General features: G+C 38.6%; 1 protein-coding gene across 7 annotated transcripts in view; it reads right to left on the bottom strand.

The window, feature by feature from the left end:
- The window catches only part of gapvd1 (GTPase activating protein and VPS9 domains 1), a 46,766-nt gene that overhangs the window by 3,203 nt on the left and 21,950 nt on the right, over positions 1–21,613 (bottom strand). The window contains exons 7-25 of one of the 7 annotated variants that reach the window (XM_056267957.1): positions 21,016–21,208; positions 19,133–19,213; positions 18,008–18,165; positions 17,758–17,887; positions 17,325–17,450; positions 17,025–17,198; positions 13,898–14,023; positions 11,466–11,600; positions 9,981–10,100; positions 9,457–9,534; positions 8,275–8,621; positions 7,696–7,783; positions 6,602–6,634; positions 3,937–4,008; positions 3,722–3,853; positions 2,733–2,862; positions 2,491–2,603; positions 2,054–2,213; positions 1,676–1,863 (exon numbers count right to left, since the gene is read on the bottom strand). In XM_056267957.1, coding sequence (XP_056123932.1) covers positions 1,676–1,863; positions 2,054–2,213; positions 2,491–2,603; positions 2,733–2,862; positions 3,722–3,853; positions 3,937–4,008; positions 6,602–6,634; positions 7,696–7,783; positions 8,275–8,621; positions 9,457–9,534; positions 9,981–10,100; positions 11,466–11,600; positions 13,898–14,023; positions 17,025–17,198; positions 17,325–17,450; positions 17,758–17,887; positions 18,008–18,165; positions 19,133–19,213; positions 21,016–21,208 — 2,584 coding nt within the window. The remainder of the gene's footprint in view (positions 1–1,675; positions 1,864–2,053; positions 2,214–2,490; positions 2,604–2,732; positions 2,863–3,721; positions 3,854–3,936; positions 4,009–6,601; positions 6,635–7,695; positions 7,784–8,274; positions 8,622–9,456; positions 9,535–9,980; positions 10,101–11,465; positions 11,601–13,897; positions 14,024–17,024; positions 17,199–17,324; positions 17,451–17,757; positions 17,888–18,007; positions 18,166–19,132; positions 19,214–21,015; positions 21,209–21,613) is intronic. The other 6 variants (XM_056267958.1, XM_056267959.1, XM_056267960.1 and 3 more) reach the window with 6 other exon arrangements.

Below are 21,613 nucleotides of genomic sequence, written 5' to 3'. Positions count from 1 at the left end.
ATACAACCACTCAAATGCTAATAGTTTAATTAAATGTACATTTGGAAAAATTTGTGTTGCATTAAGACAATATTGTTGATTTTCGACCAGCTGCAGCTACTGCAGCTAATTTATTTTGCCTGTCTATATGAAATAATACTATTTTAATTACAAAAAAATCAATACGATTTTTTTTTAAGAAATTAATACGTTATAAAACATTTATATTACAAATAAAACTATATGCATCAAAGAATCCTGAAAAAATGTAGCATGGTTTACACAAAAATATTAAGCAGCACAACTGTTTTCAACATTGATAATAAAAATAAATACAATTGAGCAGCAAATCGGCATATTAGAATGATTTCTGAAGGATCATGTGACATTGAAGACTAGAGTAATGATGATGATGAGAATTCAGCTTTGCATCACAGGAATAATTTACATTTTAAAATGTATTTAAATAGATTTCACAATATTACAGTTTAAAAATCTCAGACATCATTAATCCGCTAAACAGCAGAGCAGAGTAGTACGCTAGATAGTAGGGGTGGGAGAAAAAAATCGATCCATCGATGGATCACGATTCTCTCTCCAACGATTCTGGATCGATTCTGAGAATTCCAGAATCGATTCTGAGCTTAGTTTTTAACCAGATGTGCGATGACGTTGAGTTTGCTTTAGAAACACCCGTATTCTGCTTGCTTCCAATTCCCCACACACATACACCACTCGAACCTTCCGTAAAATAATCTTTCATAAAGTTCGGAAAGGTTGAAGCGAATTACAAGGACATTCACAGGCTTCATTGCACAGGATACGCTGTGAGAGACGCGCACTTTCTTTGATGTTACACTTGAAGTGTGCTGTCTCGCCCGTCGGTATTTTCCTTACAAATGCTCTACGAAGTCATCATTTATGTGGTTTGGAATGCAGTGGACTTATACATTTAAAATATGAACCTCACTAACAGAAGGCTGCTTTCAATTTCAAATGCTGACGCGCGCTTTGTTTGTGAGACTGCAGCTTAATAGATCTCCCGCAGTCTATGATGTCATAGTAAAAAACAACAGTAAAGATGTAGAAAAATCACTCACAGTTCTTGAATGGAAAACGTTCAGATAATCTATAGGCTACTGAAAGCACTTTTTGTTTGTTGTTTGTTATATTTTTCTATGCTCCTTTTTATTATTTGTTATATTAGTTATATTAGTTTAAAATTCTTAACATACAACTGTTTTAATAAAAACAAATTTGTAATTATTTTTTAAAAAGTACTTAATTACTTATGTAAAGTAATGAATTAATAAGGGGGGGGGGGGGGGGAAAGGTAGATAAAGAATCGTTCTGGAATCGGATCGTGACTCCCAGAATCGGAATCGGATCGGATCGTGAGGTGACCAAATATTCCCACCCCTACTAGATAGTAGTGTAATATGAGTCACTCTACTCTGAAAAGGGCCAACCATGTATAAATTAATTTATAAAATTAGTAGCTGTAAAAAACACATGTATTTTTGTAACCACTGAACTGGCCCCAATGGAGAGGTAATTAAAGTTTGAGATCTCAGCTCTAATGAGTCAAATATCCACCTTTGCTCTGTGAATGACTTAAAATAAAGCACTGGATTTTTCAGGATTTGGCAATCAACACAAAAAGTGAGTTCTCATATGCAAAGAGATTCATATAAACCTTTGATGAAGTCAAGCATCTTAGACTCCATGTGTTCCAGGAGCAGTCGGACACAGACAGTGGTAAAGTAGCGGTTGGCCACTTCTTTATCTCTCAACACTCTCTGCAGGAGTCGCTCCAGATGAGCCTGAGACGTCTGCAGGCCCTGCCGGCACCGCGTCAGATAGGCGATGTACGGAGCCCGCTTCCTACAGCACAAAACCATCACAGCGCTCATTATGTTGTCATGCCCAAAAATATGTCAGCACAATCTTTTATTACATTGTGATTCATTGCTGTGTTTGAGAGAAGTGAGTAATATAAAAGAGAGAGACAATGAGACAGAAAGTTAGTGAGACATTAAGAGATGGAGAGATAGAGAGAGAGAATAATGTGTACCTGTAGTCCTCTGCCATGGCAGTGAGCAGTTTTCTGCAGGTGCGGGGGTCGAGGTGGCTGACGCAGCGCGTAGTCTCCTGGATCTGAGCCATCTGGTTCTTATCCTGCAGGTTAATGGCCTCCGCCAGCTGCACCTTCAGAAAGCACACGATCTCGTTGTCTGAGGAGAGAGAGGAGACAGGGGCCAGACATAAATGCACAGCGTTTTGAACCTCAGAACCTGCGTAACAGCTACTTTCACCCCATGAGCAGAGAGCTACAAAAACTTTTAATTCAAAAGAAGGTTTGTTTTAAATAGGACTGAATACTACCATAATGATGATAATAATAATTAGTAGTAGTAGTAGATGATAATTCAATATAATTGCTATAAAAATGATTATTATTATTATTATTATTAAGTATAAATAATAGAAGATAATATGGGTAATAGGAACCTTCGGGATCTGCATGGTCCGGGAGGCCGTTACGTGTTGTTGCAGGTGGAATGATGGGAAACACAACCGAATCTGCAGAGCATAGCGCCATGCGAAGCTTTTTCTTAATATCACTGCAGAGATGAAACAGACATGGCAGGTTATCAGTCTGATTGTGTTAAATGTTCATTGCCATTTTGGTTTCTAACTGAGATTTAGACTTTCAGAATGTACTGATTTTACTGAGAGTTTGTCTGAGTGACCTAAAGGAGAACGTCTTGTCCTGAGGTGGTGCTGTCTGACTGGCAGAGTCTGGAAGGTCATCTGCAGAGATGTTCTGCAGTACTTCATCTTTAGGAGAGTCATGCTCACTGTCTCCTTCTCTACAAGACTCTGTAACACACAGAGCAAAAGAGTTACAAAACAGCAGACAACAAATTGTATCAGTGATAAATTTGGTCTAACAGATGCGAGTAGAAAGCATAATAAATAGTGCTTTGTCTTTAACTACTTTAATTTGAGGATAATATAAATAGTTTCCCCAGTGGTAACACTTAATTTACAGTTTCCTTGTTACATTTGCTTACTCCGGTAATAACAGTAAATTATGCTTAATTACATGCAACTAACCCTAAACCTAACCCTATAGTAAGTACCTGTTGTCAAATAATATTACTCCGTAATTAAATGTAGGACACCTTAAAATAAAGTAACCGGAATAGTTTCCGGGGAAAAAAAGCTGCAAGTATTTCCTTTCAAACACTACGATACAAGTTACTAACAAAAGGTAGCTAACTACATGAAGCTGTTAGGGACAAAAGGTGACAGCAATAAACTAAAATAAAACTGATACAACAAGAAAAGATCTAATTTTCCCATTTTATATAAAATAATTTGCTATAAAAATATGACAGATTAACTACTCACTGATGAATTCTTCTTGTAGTTGTATTTAAGTTTATTGACATGTCAGCTTTATGGGCTATTTTATGGCAGGTTTAAATTAATTGGATAATGTTACAAATGAGAGGACAATGTAGGAGCGTGTTTGCTGTAAAAAGTAGTTTGTTATTGGACAGCACACGGTCTCTTTAAAACAACTGAACTGCAATCACACTGCTAAAAAAAATGTTAAGTTAGAAGTATCACTACTTTTACTCATAAAGTTATTTACTCCTCAACATTGAAGAAAGAGAATGTAAACCCTTGTGTGTGTTTGTGTATAAAGCATGAATATTGTTATTTGGCAAACCTTGTCCAATATAGTTTCCAGAACCTGCTCCATCACTGTGGGTGGGACGTTTCTCCATGTACCTGATGTACTTGTCCATTATTGCCTCTGCTGACTGGGTCTTAGAGTTCTGTCTGAGCATTGAATGCTCATCTGAGATACACAAAAATGCATACACGTGATCAATGTGGACAATGGTTGCAGAGAGTGTATGATGAAGTTAAATGTGTGCAGACCTTGTGGGACCCTCTCTGCTCCTTGCTCGTCTTTTTCTGGCTTGTCCCGCTTTCGGAGCCCCGCAATCGGCACTGCAGAGATGAGCAGAAGCCGTTATTCTCACAAAACGGCAGAACGCTGCAGTTGTGTTCCTATGAGAAAGCTAACCTCAAGACACGGACTCTCTCCAGTCCATTGTGGCAAATGGATAAACATGCTTAGAATGCTTTTGCTCCACACATAAGCCACAACCAAAATTTTAGTAATGGGGAACTAAAACAGGAAGCATGTCACTACTAAAGTGCAAACACACAGATGTGGAGCTTTGCGCTGCAGAATGTCATGTGTATGCTCATGTGAATTTAGGCTGTGTGCAAAATAGAGAAAAAAAAAAAAAAGAGGTTGCAATAGCAAAAATTCAGTAGTTACCAATATTGGTAAAATCATGAATCTCGATACCAAGAGCAAAAAGCAATATGCTATTAAACGATCTTTTTCGGTTAAAAAGTGGAATACTTTAATAATAAATTTTTATTTTAGTTTTGACTTGTAACCAAAGTACTGGTAGTTTTGGTGCCTACAGTAAATTACGCATATTTTTCAAGTGCACATGTCAGCAAATTAGGGGTGTAATGGTACATGTATTCGTATTGAACCGTTTCGGTTCGAGGCTTCCGGTTCGGTACGCATACAAACCGAACGATTCCTTGGACCATTTTTCTTGCCGACAAAATTCGCGCTGGCGCGATCACCACAACGTTGCGCAACATCAAATGGCAAACGTAATGAAAGCGGAACGAAACTGCGCTACTCATTATATTGTGCTTCACGGATCGTTTGACCAGCAACATCTGTGCAGCGCGAGCCGATCTCGATCAAGCGACACTGTTACAACACAGCGCTAAGAGATCCAGTAAAGAAAACATTTTAATTCGCCACTGAAGTAATAACAGCACTGCGAGATCTAGTGAGAAGCATTCACATTTCTCCGTTATTAACCGTAGATCGCTATTAGATCAAACAGCGCTGACGTGGAAACCAGGAGAAACATTGTGCCGTGAATGAACTAGTAATACTTTACGTCCACAGACCAGCAACATTCACCATGGATTTAATATAGTAGGCTAACACTAACTGTAACCAGTTTGGCTGGAATAGTGAACTGCTTTCAAGTACTTCACACATCTTTTTCCAACTCTTCAAAACTCAAATAATATATAAATAAATATATATATATATATATATATATATATTTAAATGTTATTTTTAATGTGATCAGTCCCTCCAGAAAAACGCGATTATGCGATCGCTGAATTCAATGCAAAATCAGCCAAAGTCCGCATATTTTTGCGGGGGCCGCATTTTTTCAAATACGCCGCAATTTCGCCGCATAAATTGCTGATTTCCGCGCAAAATATGCGGGGCTTGCATGATTTCATAATCCCCGCATTTTCGTCGCAAAAAAAAAGAAGCTGTAAAACAGGAGCACACTTTATTTTTAAATATTTCATTTATTAATTTTTACTGAAGTTGTAGTATATTCCTCTAGTAAAGCTACAGAACTTGTTTGACTCAGCAATGTTTTGTAAGTTTGATGTGTTTATTAAGGTCTTGTAACGCGTTGTGTCGGGAGGAAAAATAGGGATATCTCACAGCTGAAGTTATTGCAGAGGCCAGACAGACTCACGGAGGCGCACTTTATTCCCAAATCGCACTTTATTCCCAAATCGAACTCGTAACTGTCTGTCACACGTTCTACCATCCACATCGTTACTTAAACAAAATAAGATAAAAGTAGCATCAAACAGAAATTACCCGCACACATGGGGTGTTCGAGGCGCATGGCACATACAATATAATAACGTTACTGCAGACAGTTAGACAGGGAGCAGCGCGCAGCTCTTAAAGGGGCCACACCTTATTTCCACTCGTTACAGTCTGAAATAAAACAAGATGAGAAACTAAATATTTCCAGCACTTTCTGTGATGTAGTATGCTTGCTTATCATAGGAAGTAATAAGAAAGGACTCTTTACATTAAGGTAGTAGCCTAGTGAGAACAGGGTGTTGGGGGAATCACTTTTTTTATCTCTTTTTCATCAAACCGCAGTTTTTGCAAGTTCCCGCAATTTTTTCGCAAAAAATTGCATAAATATCCCGCATATTCCATCGCATTTTTAAAGAAAACGGGCCGCGTAATCAAGGATTTTTGCCCGCAACAATCACAAAAAAACTACGCGTTTTTCTGGAAGGACTGTGTGATGACCAAAACATTATTTGTTCATCCTTCAAAGATGACCCCCATTTATAAACCTGAAAGTTTCAAGATGTAGGAAAACTCAGTTATTTAAAAATATTTTTTTCTTTTAACAAATAAGAAATTTCTCTGGCATTTCTTTCTTTTTGCTGTATCGAAAACGTACCGAACCGTGACTTTAAAACCGAGGTACGTACCGAACCGTGATATTTGTGTACCGTTACACCCCTACAGCAAATGTCCTTTTATAGAGGTCAACCACTGCAAAATAAACCACGTTAAACCAAAATGGCTGCATGAATGAAAAGATGAAGCTCGATTGTGTCATGTCACAAACTGGCAAGGAGGAGTCTACGGGATCTAGTACAAATTCGGGCCGCTGGTGTACAGCACTAGATTGAGTGGGAGAGAGCTTGAAGAGTGGGTTACCTGGGAGTTCACCCTCTGCAGTCCAATAGAGCACTGTGTGAGGAACACAGACAGCAACAGACAGGGTTGGGGGTCACAAACACAAACTCTTCACCCAAGCCATGCTAAATGCTAATTGCTAATGAGCGTCAGAAAGTTAGATCGATTCGAGCTGCATTTGGGAGTTTGACTGTTCAAAAGTTTGGGGTCAGTATTTTTCTTTTTAGTAAACATGCATTAAATTGATCAAAAGTGACAGTAAAGAAATTCATAAAGATTTCTATTTTAAATAAATGCTGTTCTTTTTAACTTTGCAATCTATCAAAGAATTGTTTATATATATATATATATATATATTTATTTATTTATACATACCAAATATTAAGCAAAATTTTAAGCAGCACAACCATTTCAGCACTGATAATAATAAGAATTTTTTTTTTTGAGTTGCAAATCAGCATATTGAAATGATTTATGAAGGATTATGTGACACTTAAGACAGGAGTAATAACTGCTAAAAATGTTTTACCATCACAAGAATAAATTAATTACATTTTAAAATATATGAACATAGAAAACAGATATTTTTAATTGTAATGCTATTTCACAATATTACTGTTTTTACTGTATTTTTTTATCAAATAAATGCAGCCTTGGTGAGCATAAGACATTTCTTTAAAAAAACTTTTGAATGGTAGTGTACAGACAATTCCACAAGAAAAAAAACTATTTAGTGTTTAACTGTCAAATATCTGTAAGAAAAGGACAGCCAATAACAAAGACAAATTATTCTCCAATTAGAAATACTGATCACATACAGAACTGGAATAACATGGATAAAGTGTTTTCCATGTTTAAAGAAGTCTTGTAGTTGTAGGGACGCACATAACAGCGGGGACAATGTCAGTATCAGCAAATACTAGCGTTTTCAAAATTATTGCCATAAATCCAATTAGGCCAATAATAAAAGCAGATATTATCATCACTTTTCCCCCACTCAAACAGAATACTTTTTTTTCTATGCCAGCAATTTCTATATCAATTAAATTTTCTAGCCATTAATCCACAGGATAAAAGCAGGCATGTACAAAAAAAATGAGAGTTGGGACCCTCACCTTTAGGAATGGCAGGAACAAAGCGCTTCTTCCACCAGGGTCTGTTCCTATCAGACTTCTCATCATCACTGTCCTTTCTATCCTCAGACTGAATGCATACAAAAACAGTTATTTAAAGTAGTTGTTCACTCAATCATTTAAATTCTGTCAATTACTTGATCTCAAGTAACTCAAACCCTGAAGAAAAAGACAATGAGTTTGATTGACAAAGTAAAGATTATTTTGAGTAGATTATGGTATATTTTTGTCCAGAAATGAAAATTGTTACATAGGGGGAAGATGGTGGAAGAAAATATTTATACTAAATTCATTAAAATAATCATTTAATTTGAAAAAAAAAAAAGATATGTAATATATATATAAAAACAAATACATAAAACAATTTATAAAATAAAATAATGCAGATAGTTGTCAAGTTCACTCAAATTTATTTAATTAGTGAAAATCAAGAATTTTTATATACTGTAAACTACCATTTAAAAGTTTGGGGTCAGGAATAGATAAATGCTAAGCAATTTTTCAGCAAGGAAGCATTAATTCATAGATTGCATAAATAATGCATAAATTCATCTTGGTCACCTCTCCTTTGAGGGAATCCTTGCTGGGAGAAGAGGTGGGGCCTGTGGAGAAAGCCCCAGCCGAGTCTCTCTCCTCCATCATGGTCTTGCGGTTCAGTCCGGGATCGCTGTTGGGTCTGCGGCCAGCAGACACCACATCTGTGCTGCGGCTTCTCACCAGCCTTTCAGGGTAAGAGTGCCTCTGCTTGGGATGCTCCAGGTCACCCTGTGCCAGGTGGGGAGCAAAGAGCGGCGGGCGAGGCTCCTGGTGGCTCATTATACTGGCCTCTGGAATGGGCGGGTCAGGGGGAGGGTGAGGGGGCCGGGGATAGTGCACCTTGGGCCGGACGATGGTGCCGGTGGTTGAACCTGCAAAGACATTTGATCCAAAATCAGAGGGTCCTTGCATTTGGATTTAAATAATGTCAATGGCTAAACTCGATACCAGTGAGAAAAACTTTTTGCGCTGTGGTATTTGTGACTTAACCGCCAGTTCTTGACAAACAAAACTAGATGCCAGGGTCGTGACATGACTTCTGTTCAACTGGCATTCATAAAAAAGGTTAAATGCATACCATCAGCATGAGTGTGTGTGTGTGTGTGTGTGTGTGTGTGTGTGTGTGTGTGTGTGTGTGTGTGTGTGTGTGTATGTGTGTGTGTGTGTGTGTGTGTGTGTGTGTGTGTGTGTGTGTGTGTGTGTGTGTGTGTGTGTGTGTGTGTGTATGCTAGAAAGCTTGAAAAAGCTGTCAGAGTCAGACAGACCTCAGGTGAAAGTAGGCCACCTGTTCCAAGGGTACAGCATCTCTGCTGTGTGCCTTCCAATGCCAGCCCTGTGCCACTAGCTCAGTGGGGACGGGCTGCTGAGCCAAAACGCCTGCAGTGAGGTCTAGCAACCTGTCATCCCCTCACCTTGCCCCACACACACAGATTCTCACAATGTCTCTCAAACATATTTATGCAACTTTCCATTGTGGATTTGTGGGCTTGGACAGAAACAAATCAAATTTAGCCCTTAAACACCAATATAATATAACCCCTTATTCTACCAGAAAGGGACGTAATAGGGTAGAAATCTGGCAAGCGCTTCCTCTATTTCACAGTGCACATGCTGTTTAGTGGGCTCTTGTCATTAGGCACATCTTTCTAGATCTTACATGTGTAAGTACTGCATTCAACAGCAGTGCATGCTGGGAAGTGACATTACCTTCTCCAGAGGAGAGGGGATCGAACATGGCCAGCAGTGAATCTGCATGAGAGGGTGCACAGGATAGACTGTGAGCTCCTAGAGAGGTGGAAGAATGGAGGAGTGGATAGAGGAAGAAGTAAATGAGTGACAAAGGATAGTCCCACACCAGACATCCCAAGAAACAAATTCAACAGCTGTGCAGGATGAGATTTAATAGTGAAGAAAAACATATTTTATGTCTGAAGATAAAAAAGTTTGATATACTTGATATCTCACAAAACAAACAAATAATGAATTTAAACTTAAAGATGCACCAAGTTATTATGTATATATGTTCCTCTGGCTTTTATTTTCTTTAAACATCTGTTATGTCAGCATTATGCTTTTTGCCATCTGTTTTCCAGGGCATTTATGTGCACAGATAAACTGGTGTGCAATATAAGTTGACATTCATTGGGAAAATACAGATGCACTGATCTTAAAATTCTGTACAAAGCACAGTGTGTATGTGCCCAATCAGTAACTTGAGTGCGTGTTTGTACCATGAGCAGAGTCTTCTCCATCTGGACTGGTCACGGAGTCTTTGCCTCCAAAATCTGAGCTGCACTCTGAGCGTAGGTCTTCAATCTTATTGGGGATGTCCTCTGACGTGGCACTGATGCCTGCACAAACAATATGTAACAAATCAGCAAAACCTCAAACTATAAATCACAGAGGCAAACATATTACCTTCAGAGCTGTGAAGTAGTTTGGTTTGTCAAAGAGGAAACTTTGGCATGACATTCCTCTTATACAAAGAACAAAATAATGATGAAAATATATATATATTTTCTGCTGCCTTAGCAAAACAAGCCTAGAGTTTGACTGTGTATATATATCTCTCAGATATACAAAATAGTTCAGATAGTAAGCAAAAGTCTAGCGTATAGGTGATGGAGTGGTGGCCAAGTTGAACAGCCAATCTCATTTCAAGCTCCTCATGGAAGCGGGGAAACCACACCAATGCTCCCTTGAGCACACAAAGAGGGCAGGAGAATCCCCAGGGAGGTCAGAGTAGGTGAACGAGAGATGGAAACGGCAAGAATGAACGAAAGAGGAAGGGAAAGGCAATCCATCTGCAAAAGTCCTCAGGGAAAACTCCCCACAAGGAGTCGGTCGGGAGTTTGCCGTTGTGTTACCTGGCTCTTCGTCTTCATCACAATGTCACGGCAGAAGAGCCACTGAATAAAGAACTCTGCGAGCCAGGGAATAAAATTTAAATGTGACATGTAAGCGGGATGTTCAAACCTTTGGATTTGTTGAATGCTGCAAGCTCATGCTTACTAAAATCTGTGATTCCAGACTGACTGTAAACGTTCATTTGAACACATTTAGACAATTGAGGCTCTGATATGACCTCATTTTGAACAAAATCACTGCTAAAACAAAGTTTGTTTTGGTTGTTCGAAACAGCTTGCCAAAGAGAACTTTCCGGAAAAAGTTTGCTACAGCTGTTAAACACCTTCAAAGCACCATTTATCTGTGGCATTTATGTAATAGGTAGGTGTGGCTCTGAAGCTCCGCCTTCTTTGACATGAAAATCTTCTCCGATTAAGTTCTTCTGTTCAGACCGTCAAAGTGAGACAAGTAAAAACAAACACACTGAAAAGTTGCTTTATAGTAGAAATTTAAGTTGTAATTCTTAGTGAATTTCCATGCTTAATATTGTTAAGCTGCTTGCTTTAAAGCAATCTATTGTATAAAGTGCTGGAGAGCCGAATTAAATATCCGCTTGTAAACAGATTCACGTCGCAATGATCAGATGATTTCTTAACTGCTGTTTATTTTGTTATTGAGAGGAAAGCATGCAGCACATATTAACATATCCATCTAAACGTCGCTCTCAGCAGCGTGGACAGCTTCGGGATGTTCACTTAAAAGTATGTCGCTGCAAAGGTATTTCAAACTTCTTTTTACCCCTAGTCGAAGAACGAAAAAGAACTTCACCGTGAGTATATCGGGGCCTTTAAGCTTCTATGTATGTGTACCTGAAACTACGCTGAGTCCCGGGGTGCTGGGTCGGGAGCTGACCTCCCTGACCTCAGTGTCATCTGAAGTACTTCCCACACCGGAGCAGCTCTCCAGCTCCTGCAAGCGTTCCTCCTGCTTCAGGTCTGCAGCTTCTGCAACACAGATTCATTAACTGTAGAAAACGGTGTATCCACACACACACACACAAAGACACTCAGGGCATCCCCGTGGAGGGCTCTCATTTACGTGCTCATTTGTAATAATGCAGGTCTCAATTGGTCTTCGGAGTCTACTTTTCCACCGCCTCGAACTGAAACAAACCCCAGAAAAGCAAAAAAACAATCACTCATTCTCTCTTTCCTATGTTTGTGATGCAAAACGGGCAGGGAGACAAGACCACACACAGACTGCTGTATGCCTGGTACTGGCACAGTGTTGTTTTACTTTCTTATTCACAAGATTTATTTCTTATTCACAACTGTATGATTCATAACATAATTAGCCTTGTTTACAGGATCATTATTAATGATGAAACAACCAAATTTCAGTAGTGGATACTAATACCATTAAAATGTAAAAATTCTCAATACCACAAAAAAAACTAATATGCTACTGAACAAATTTGTTCAATTCGCCTTTGGCTAAGCCACACGTAGAATATAGATTGACCAATCACAGCGCAGCCAAGAACGAGCTCCCACAGTGGTCCGACACTTTTTCACAGCGCTTCACTGACTTTAACACAGGCGTCTCATATTTTTGGTCTCGGCAGGCTATTACCGTCGTAGATTTATCTAAAATATGGTTAAACGTTGTGCCTGGGGCATTTGTAACACAGATACGCGTTTCCCAGAGAGGTTGGAGGGGGGTGTGCGTTTTTTTCCCTTCCCAAAACCGAAGTCAAATCCTGACAAGTGTCGTCTAGCACACCCTGCTAATAAATACAACGTTATACTCGCGTAGTCCGTTTGCTTCATAATAACGATTATAGAAGTGAATAGAGACCTACCCAGCTTTGCATGAACAGTGTTGCTCCTTTAAATTGTTAGTCCCAGCCTCCGTCTCGATTAGTAGGATATGCGGTGGTTCATTTTTTGACTGTGACCGGTATGCTTTTGCCTCTATTTGGATGCCTTGTTATTCCTTGCGTTTCACCTGTATGTCATGAACGTATGCCTTCGAACGTATATTGCAGCCCCTTTTGACTACTTCTATCGGACACTTTATTTGCTGCTTTATAAAAGTTTGATAAAATTTCAGCAGGAAGAGCTGTCACAGCATAAGCCATGTTGATACCAGAGCCCAGATGAAGTTTGTTTGTTGGACGTAGCAACAGTAACTAAGGGGGGCGGGGCTTAGCCAAAGGCAAATTAAAAAGCTAAATATTAAAACAAACAAAAAAAATGTAACATAGCCTGTAGATTGTAATTAAAGTTTTAAACTATGGATTTTTAACATAATGGGAGATCAGCAAGTCTATCAGTCTGCACTGACACTAAAAGGCCCAATGCACAGTTCCAATGCTTTGACACAAAACATCGCCTTTAAATATTTAGCATTTAGGTATTCAAAATGTAGATGTTTGAATCCCACAATAATATTTAAAATATTAGTAAGCTCAATTAATATATATAAAATCATCATTTATTGGGTAATTTCAATTGGGAGGTGGCTGTCCTGAACCCTAACCCCTAAATTTCAACTTGTGAAAATGATATTGAAATAATTTTTTTATTAAATGTTTTTAAAAATATCACCTTTTTTTTTTTTGAAGAAACGTGAAGTAAAAAAAATATATATTTTCTTTGTAAATAATGATCCCGCATGTTCATGTCACTACCGAAACGGTGTATGTTTTAGTCCAATGGCTGAGACTGATTTTGACCACACCCCTACATTTTTGATTAGTAAATATTCCTGTGTTTCTCTCGCTCATATATTCTCTCTTTCATAGTAGATAGATACCATCGTTTTGAGGTAAATGTGTCCAGAAGTCTGAAAATCTGTGTGTAACTTTAAGGAACGTCACTAGCAAACACCTTTTTTCTACAGTTAAGCAAACTTTTTGGGGTGTTAATCCATAAAATGTTGTTTTTATGTGTACAACTGTTCAGAATTGTGCTAGGTAACCATGTACTGATTAGCATCGTTGAGCTAGTCTCAAAAGTATCTAAAATTGTCACTACCGAAACAGTCATGACCGAAACATGTACACATTGTTTTGGTAGTGACAAAAGGGAACACATAATCCTTTATTTGGGGAAAATAAACAAAATTTTAGTACAGTTATGCAAATCATTAGTACTTTATTAATGTATTGTAGCTTTGGTACTAATAATAAAGACTCTCTTGAGTAAAGCCAAAACTGATTAGTAACGCTCTGAGAGAGATCACCAGTACATGAGCAGCCTTACTCACTAAACTATTCTTGTATGCATTCAGCTCTCACCTGAGTCACTTGGCAGAACCTCCACGCTCCACGCCTCACTCGTTGTCTCAGAGATGGTAGAACCATACGGGTCTAGAAGCACCGGCAAACACAGCAAGCTGCCCAAAGCGTTCTCCGCTGCCGCCCCTGAGAGGAGAACACATACACAGGGGCTTGGTTGAAAATTCTGATTTCTTGACTTTAATCGATTCTCATTTTGATGAACCGATATTGATTCTTAAATCACAATATTTTCATCTATGCTGTTTTCAGTTGGTGCATGAACAAACCTTCACTAAAAATTATTTGAAGCGTGCCTACCATCCAATAAATCACAATAAGCTTTGTTACTTTTGATATGAAAAAAAGTCTCCGCTTTCAAATTCTGTCCATTTTATTATGAAATTCAAACAATTCTGTTTTGGCACTCTTTATTGTTGCGTGACAGATTGTTGTAGCACCTCAGTTCAAGCAAAGCAGCAGCACGGAGCACACGTAACCTGATCATCTCTTCTGCTTTACTACTAGTTACAGCACAAAATAAACATGTATGAACTAGTGCTGTCAAACGATTAAAATATTTAATCGCGATTAATCGCATCAATGTCATAGTTAACTCACGATTAATCGCAATTAATCGCACATTTTTATCTATTCTAAATGTCTCTTGATTTCTTTTTGTCCCATTATTTTTTCTCATTTTAATGCTCTTATCAACATGGAAAAGTGGATCAGCTTGTTTTGTGCAAATGTTTTTTTATTGAAAACAACATTGGCATTTACTGTGTTCAAATTCACACTAACATTCTCACTTGGAGCAAATAATCTCTCACACAATGTAACAATAAAAGGGTGAAAGATATACTGACGAGGTCCTGATATTGACGAAGCAACAAAACGTCCTCGCGCGGCGCAAGCCATTGAAATGAATGGATTTCATAGCGCAGCGCCACGCATGCCGCGTCCTGTTGCAAAAGCATGTGAAAAAAAACTACAAAGTTTGCTAGGCCAAAAAGACCGTTAATCACACGATAAAAAAATTGACCCGTTAAAATGGGTTTGCGTTAACGCCGTTAATAATGTGTTTAACTGACAGCCCTAGTATGAACATCAGAAGGTATGCTGAATGATACAATACAACTTACAGATAAGTAATATGTTGTATTATGTTATCACTTAATCAGTTTCTCAAGACTTCAATAAAACAGCTTTTAAACAATATTAAAATTAGAGAGGAGCATTTTGCTAAACATGCACTAAATTACATATTCATTATATTTTTTTATTAAACTGTTCTTCAATATTTAATGCATGTCTGAATAAATCTGTCATGAAAAGAAGTTATGACAGTCAACGTTTGAATGTTTAGGCTAGATTTAAAAAAACTAATTTGAGTAGAAACATTATTATAGTTTTTACCAACTGACAGGGTTCCCTGTAGTTTACAGCATTAGTAAAAATTGACATGTACTGTACCTGACTTATATCCAAATTAATCGTTATCAAACTGAAATTAAATTGAATTACACGCATGTGAACTGGAATTGAATCGAATTGTGACAGCCCTACACACACATTAGAAACACATGGGTATGAGGCATCTCTGATCTAAAGCAGCAAGTAGGCGGACTACGACAGGGATGGCCAAAGGTTAATTGCAGCCTCCTTCGCACACAGACGACACACACATGCGGCATCATCATGGTTGTGACTTTGAGGTGTGGATCGAGCAGAGCATCACTCATAACCTCATTATTCTCTCAACCGGCATCCCACACAGCGCCTCCTTTCTCCGAAACACTCCCAACAGGAGCTAACGCCTAACAAGGCAGAAGAATGGAGATGGAGAGCGGGAAAGGGGGGGAGTGAACAGCTAGCATGGCGGGGGGGTGTTTGCACTCGTGCAGGGGCGTTTGATGGTCGGGCGGAAGCAGAGATCATGAGCGCTCCATATGAACCTCTCTGCAGGTCACTTCTCCCCACATACGCACACATACATGCACACACAAGGGCAGGTTTGGTGGGCCTGCAGGAGAGCTTTCCCCCGCTGGCCCTGTTTACAGTGAGTGAGGCAGGGGCTCTGGGCCACCCGTCTTTCAGGTGCATGATTAAATGAGTGGCACCCGCAGTAGTGAAACAATTAGAATTTCTGCCTCATTATCATGGTAATCTTATCAGTGGGATAATGAGGTATTAATGGATATTTAATGTGTATCTCATAACCCAATCCCTCGGAGAAAACACATAAGGAAATCGCTGTAAATTCACTTAATGATGGAAAAGTCCCCCAACGCCATATTCCGAGGAATGAAAAATGGAGGATGCAAATGAGAAGGAACCAAGGTCAATAAGACTGCAGGGACTGTGTGAATGTCAGAGAGAGGGAGGTGAGAAAGAGAGAGACCATGGAAGACAAGGGAACAGAGTGAAAAGAAGGGGTGGAGGGAGTGAGTTGACTGAAAGACAGAAGGAGAAAGAGATGAAGAGAGAGATGGAATGTGATCGAATGGAATGAGAAGCAGTTTGCGGTTGTTCTGCACATCACTCTGTACATAACAACCCTTAACCCTAACCCTATAGCTGTATCTCAATCCAGGAAGTCATTAACCGAATAAGACTAAATTAATTTAGTCAACACTGAGAGGTGGAACAAATACAGTACCCTCATTTTGAATATTGGATTAAAATTTTGTATAAATGTGCATTTTTGCATTTATATTATATATATATATATATATATATATATATATATATATATATATATATATAGCTAAATGGCACATGCTTTGTAACAAGGACTACTATAGTAAAACCTCAAATATAATTACAGTAACACAATCCATTGTAATTACTGTGGCACTACTAAAGGGGACTAACAGACACTTAAAGTTCACTCTATAGCTCCTTAATTGAGAAGTGCAAATATACAGCTAACCACAAGGTGGCAGTAATGGGTTTGCAGGCTAAAATAATAAAAAGAACCTTATATCACTGTAAAATGTGCAAGTTGCACATGAATCCTAAACAAAATGTTAGGAAACCATTACTATTTATGGTTATATGAACTTAATATGATCTATATGAACTAGTGCACTATAGCCTTATGACTGTAGCCATGACTGTGAGATCTCCTGAAATAAACTCATACCTGCTATCTCCTGCAGTCGGTCCTCATCCATGTTGGGATCGAAGTCACTGCCCAGGACGTCAGTACTCCAAGTCTCACTGACCGTCTCAGAAATGTCTCGATCATCTGTCAGGCCCATCATGTCCCGAATCTCAAACTTGCGCAGTTTATCATCTAAATTATCCTGTGTAGTGGCTACATAACAGACAACCCAGAGAAATAATCAAGCTTTGCGACTTTAACCAAAAAGCTCTTGTGAATGCTATTTAGTTTGTTGCTGGAGATTTTTTTGGGGTGAAATACTTTAAAACACAAATTCACCTTGTTCATGTTCCAGTAGTTGTAAGGCCTCTGCACCATTACTACCAGATGGCCCAGGTCCTCCTTCTGACACAGACTCCACCTCCAAGTCCAAAGAAGAAACTGAATTGGAGCGGTTAGACGGGCCTACAGACAGACCACAATTATTCATATTTATTAACATACTACTAGTATTCAGATACTTAGTTTTATCCACTTATTGCAACAAAAGTTCTAACAAAAAAAAAAAAAAAAAAAAAAAAACAGTAGTAAATTAACAGAAGGTCTATTAACTATAAATCATAAAATGTATATTAAAAAAAATAAGACTGCTATATTTCTTTTTCACAAATTTCTCTTACAAAGACCATAGGAAAGAAAAGAAAATGCCAGGTGGATATGGAACAGTTTATGTACAAGAGAACCATCTGCTGGTTGTCTGGTGAAAACACACCCTCAGAAATGCCCTCCAGGTTGTCACTGCAAAGTGAGAAGCGCAGCGTTTTGTCAGGCTTGCCGTGCAGTTTGTTGTCGTCGACAGGGGCATCTCCTTGTCCACCATCTCCAAGATTCAGAGTCAGAACCTGCGTACATAGACACAGCAGTCACATACCAATATCACTATCTATATAATCACCAGTGCTTGTTAACTACTATACCATTTGACCATCACAGCATATGGCAGAATGACTATAGCTTCAGACCTCGTTTTCTGACATCATCCCAGGTACAGTCTGTTGTGAGGATCCGAACGAGATGACCAGCACTTCCTCAGGCGTGACCTCCTGCAGAGACTCCTGGGAGCTAGCTTCAATCTCACCCTCCTGGGCCATGTTGGATCGGCTTCGGCTGCGAGAGCCTGCTGGGTGAAGAAGAAGGGGAATGAAGACAAACTGTTAGGGTTAGAGGAATGCAAGACGGCTAAAACTGTTAGCAGAAGCCTAAAAAAACACGATGAAAGCTTGCATGTGCATTATCACTCACAAATGCTCAAAAACATCTTTAAATGGCAACAAGTACACATGTGAGTGAACAAACTGTTCTGATAAATGTGCCAATATAGTGATGTTCCATACTGCTTAGACAAATTGGAATGTCACCCTTTTATGGATTATGAAACCTTTTTTGAGAGACCTTTTGTACAGAATCGGTCTTAAAATTTGAATTGAAACTGGATAAAGCAAAGCAAACAAATCAAATGAAAAAAACAGCTGGAATACAGTGGAAAAAGTTGCAGGTAGGCTACATCTTACAAAATTTATGACACTCATAAACAGTTTTGCTTGTCTGAGCAACTACAACTACATTTATATCGCTAGGGGCAAGTATTGCAGTCCAGATGTGTTACAGCGGAAGTGAATTTTATAGCAGGGACACACACGGCATACACAGGCTCTGTTTACACCTGGTATTTAGATGCGTTTTGGTCGATCGGATCACAAGTAGACGAGGCAGACACATACCTGTTTACACCTGTGTTTTAATCTGTCTCTTTTGTCCACTTTCAACCACTTACCTCCTGATTTCTTCAATGGGAGGGTCTTTGGTCAGGTAAATGTATTTTTTCAGATCTTTCGATCTAATGGACAAAATAAGCTTGCGCAATTTACATACAGTGGGAGCGCGGCCGGAGACGACGAAAAAACATACAGAGACCATCAGCTTTCTGCTCTGATAGCCGCAAGCCGATCAACCAAAACTCATCTTAATACAAGGTGTAAACAGGGCCATAGTGAGCACTGTCAAAGCATGGGTGAAGCGGTAAGAAGCTATGAGTGGACGGAGGTAATTGTACATGTCGTTCACGGCAGAGCGACAGTGTTACCCACCAAATGGGGTTACTAAGGGTATATGAGCGGACAGGGCAGTGGCAGAGGGCTCCCAACACGTTATGGCTGCCAACTGTTGTCCTGATGATCATTGGCAGCAAGGCAAGAAAAAAAAGGTGGAAAAGACAGAAGGGGGAAATCAGAGAGTTGGTGGATAAGATAAATTGTGTAAAAGATCAGTTAATGGGTCTCATTCATGAAACATTCGTAAATATACGAGTAAATATGCGAGTGATTTGCGCGTAAAGAGACCTTCCCGAAAACTCCTCTCCTGATTCACAAATACTTCGTAAACGTCAGATGTGATAGTAAAATGTGTGTGTGTGTTAATGAATTCCAATCAGTCGTAAATGGGATGCGCGTGCACGTTCATTCTCAATTACCATAAATCCCGCCCATTAAATCCGACTGACAACTATATATGGGCATCATATTATGACATGAATGCGAATGAAAAAAAAATTCTCAGATGCAGAAATTGAAGTTTTATTATCAGAAGTTCATTCAAAACGCCACATTTTATTTTCAAGCGTACATAGTGGCGTAACTATCGGGTCCTAAAAAAAGGAAGCTTGGCAGCTATTACAGATGCAGTTAATGGAGTTTCATCTGTTAATCGAACATTCCCAAAAGTGAGAAGAAAATGGTTCGACATTAAGCTTGAGAGCAAAAAACGAATTAGTTCACTTCGGAAAAATAGTATTCAAACTGGAGAAGGACCACCATTGCAGATGCTATTACTGGCTCTCATAATAAGAAAAAAACGTATGTAATTACTATATATAATATTTTTTCAAAATGCTGTGCAAATATGTACCCGATTAAAGTGAATTAAAATGCAGCCTTATTAATGAGCAAAACGTTCGGGTGTTAAGCACACTATTTACGCGTGGCTGGGAGCAGGTGTAGATTTCTTTCGTACCAACTAACATTTGGAAAATACGAACATTTTAATGAATCCGAAAATTTACGCCAGAACCACTTTACACACGATTTACACAAAAATTCGTTCTGCTCGTGTTTCATGAATGAGACCCAATGAGTGTAAGAACAAACACTAGTAAATTAACATAAGACCATCAACAAAAGTCCATGTCTTGTGGGTTGTACAGAAGAGATATTAGCTCTGCTCCAGCATGCTTATGACTCTTAAGCCTCCTTTGCTCGTAACTGATCTGAATACATTTTGAACGGGTTGGAATATTGCTACGGTAACAGTGCTATGCTCCATGCAGAAACAATTTTTTTTTCAGATTGAATGAAATACATTTAAATTATTTTAAATCCAACTTTTCTCAGACCTCAATCAATATTTTTTTTTCTCTGAGCTTATTTTGAGATTGCTTTCTCTGTGAAGAATGCATGGGATTATGACCCAAAAAATATCATTATTATAAAATAACAACAAATAATTATTAATAATATTATTTGTTACAGAAACCCAAGTGTGTATCATTATATAAACTGTATTATTAATAATAATAATGCTTTTATTATACTATTTAATTTATTACCAAAAAAAAAAAACAAGTGTGTATCTTCCTACAAACTGTCATATGAACAACCAGTTTAAGATTTTAGTTTCACATCTTTAAATACACAAAACTTGCTTTCAATATGAACATCACTGAAAGTAATCATATTTACAGTATAGTTCAATTATCGAGTCAGATGTTGATTCAGTAAGCTCTCTGGCTGATTCAGTAGGTTCATTAAGTGAAATAATTCAATTCTTTCTAAACAATAAATTAAAAGAACCAGCTTAAAAGAGTCATTTATTCTTGAATCAGATTATAGTGGACTGCATTTTCTGTAATCAGAGGGTTAGTCTCCAAAACATTTGCAGCAACCAACATGCAGTAAAGTTAATGTAGAAGGAATACCAATGGGAAGTCTGTTCTTCTTGTTGGCGGGTGTGGTCGCTGGAGAGAGCTGGGGCGTGTTAGAGGGCGTGAGCTCCAGGCTGTTGCTCTTTGTCGTGCGGGACTGAGGTACATTGGCTAGTAGGGTTTCCAGAGCCAGGTGCTCTTCTTCTCTGAGCTGATCGCCTGCAGTGACACTACGCACAAAGTCCACCTGTACACAGAAATGAAGTTTGAGACACTTTTTTGCTTTGCTTTGGTACAAACATACTATCAAACAATCACTGTAAATTGTCTCCGATCATTTCTTTATGTCAATATCCTGTGAAATAAGGCCTACAAAGATATACAGTGAGCTTTCTTTATGTCTTCAAGTAATTTTTTAACTCACTCTTAATCAGTGCTGGTAATTAATGCAGGTGAGCCTCATTATTCAGCTATCATCATTAGTGAATTTCAAACAGTGAGTCTAATGCAATAACAACATAGGAGCCGGGCTAATTGGCTCTGTAAATGACAGTGTGATGATGAACATCTTGCTGCTCATGCTGAGAAGAAAACCAGGGAAATGGAGGGTTATTGGCTCTTGGCAGGGTTGGGCAGGAAGAGTTTAAGCATT

This window comes from Rhinichthys klamathensis, unplaced genomic scaffold (genome assembly GCF_029890125.1).
Source record: "Rhinichthys klamathensis goyatoka isolate OS25496 unplaced genomic scaffold, OSU_Roscu_1.1 h1tg000266l_1, whole genome shotgun sequence".
Classification (NCBI taxonomy): Eukaryota; Metazoa; Chordata; class Actinopteri; order Cypriniformes; family Leuciscidae; genus Rhinichthys; species Rhinichthys klamathensis.
The sequence above is the reverse complement of the archived record's forward strand: the minus strand, read 5'-3'. Positions and strand labels throughout refer to the sequence as shown.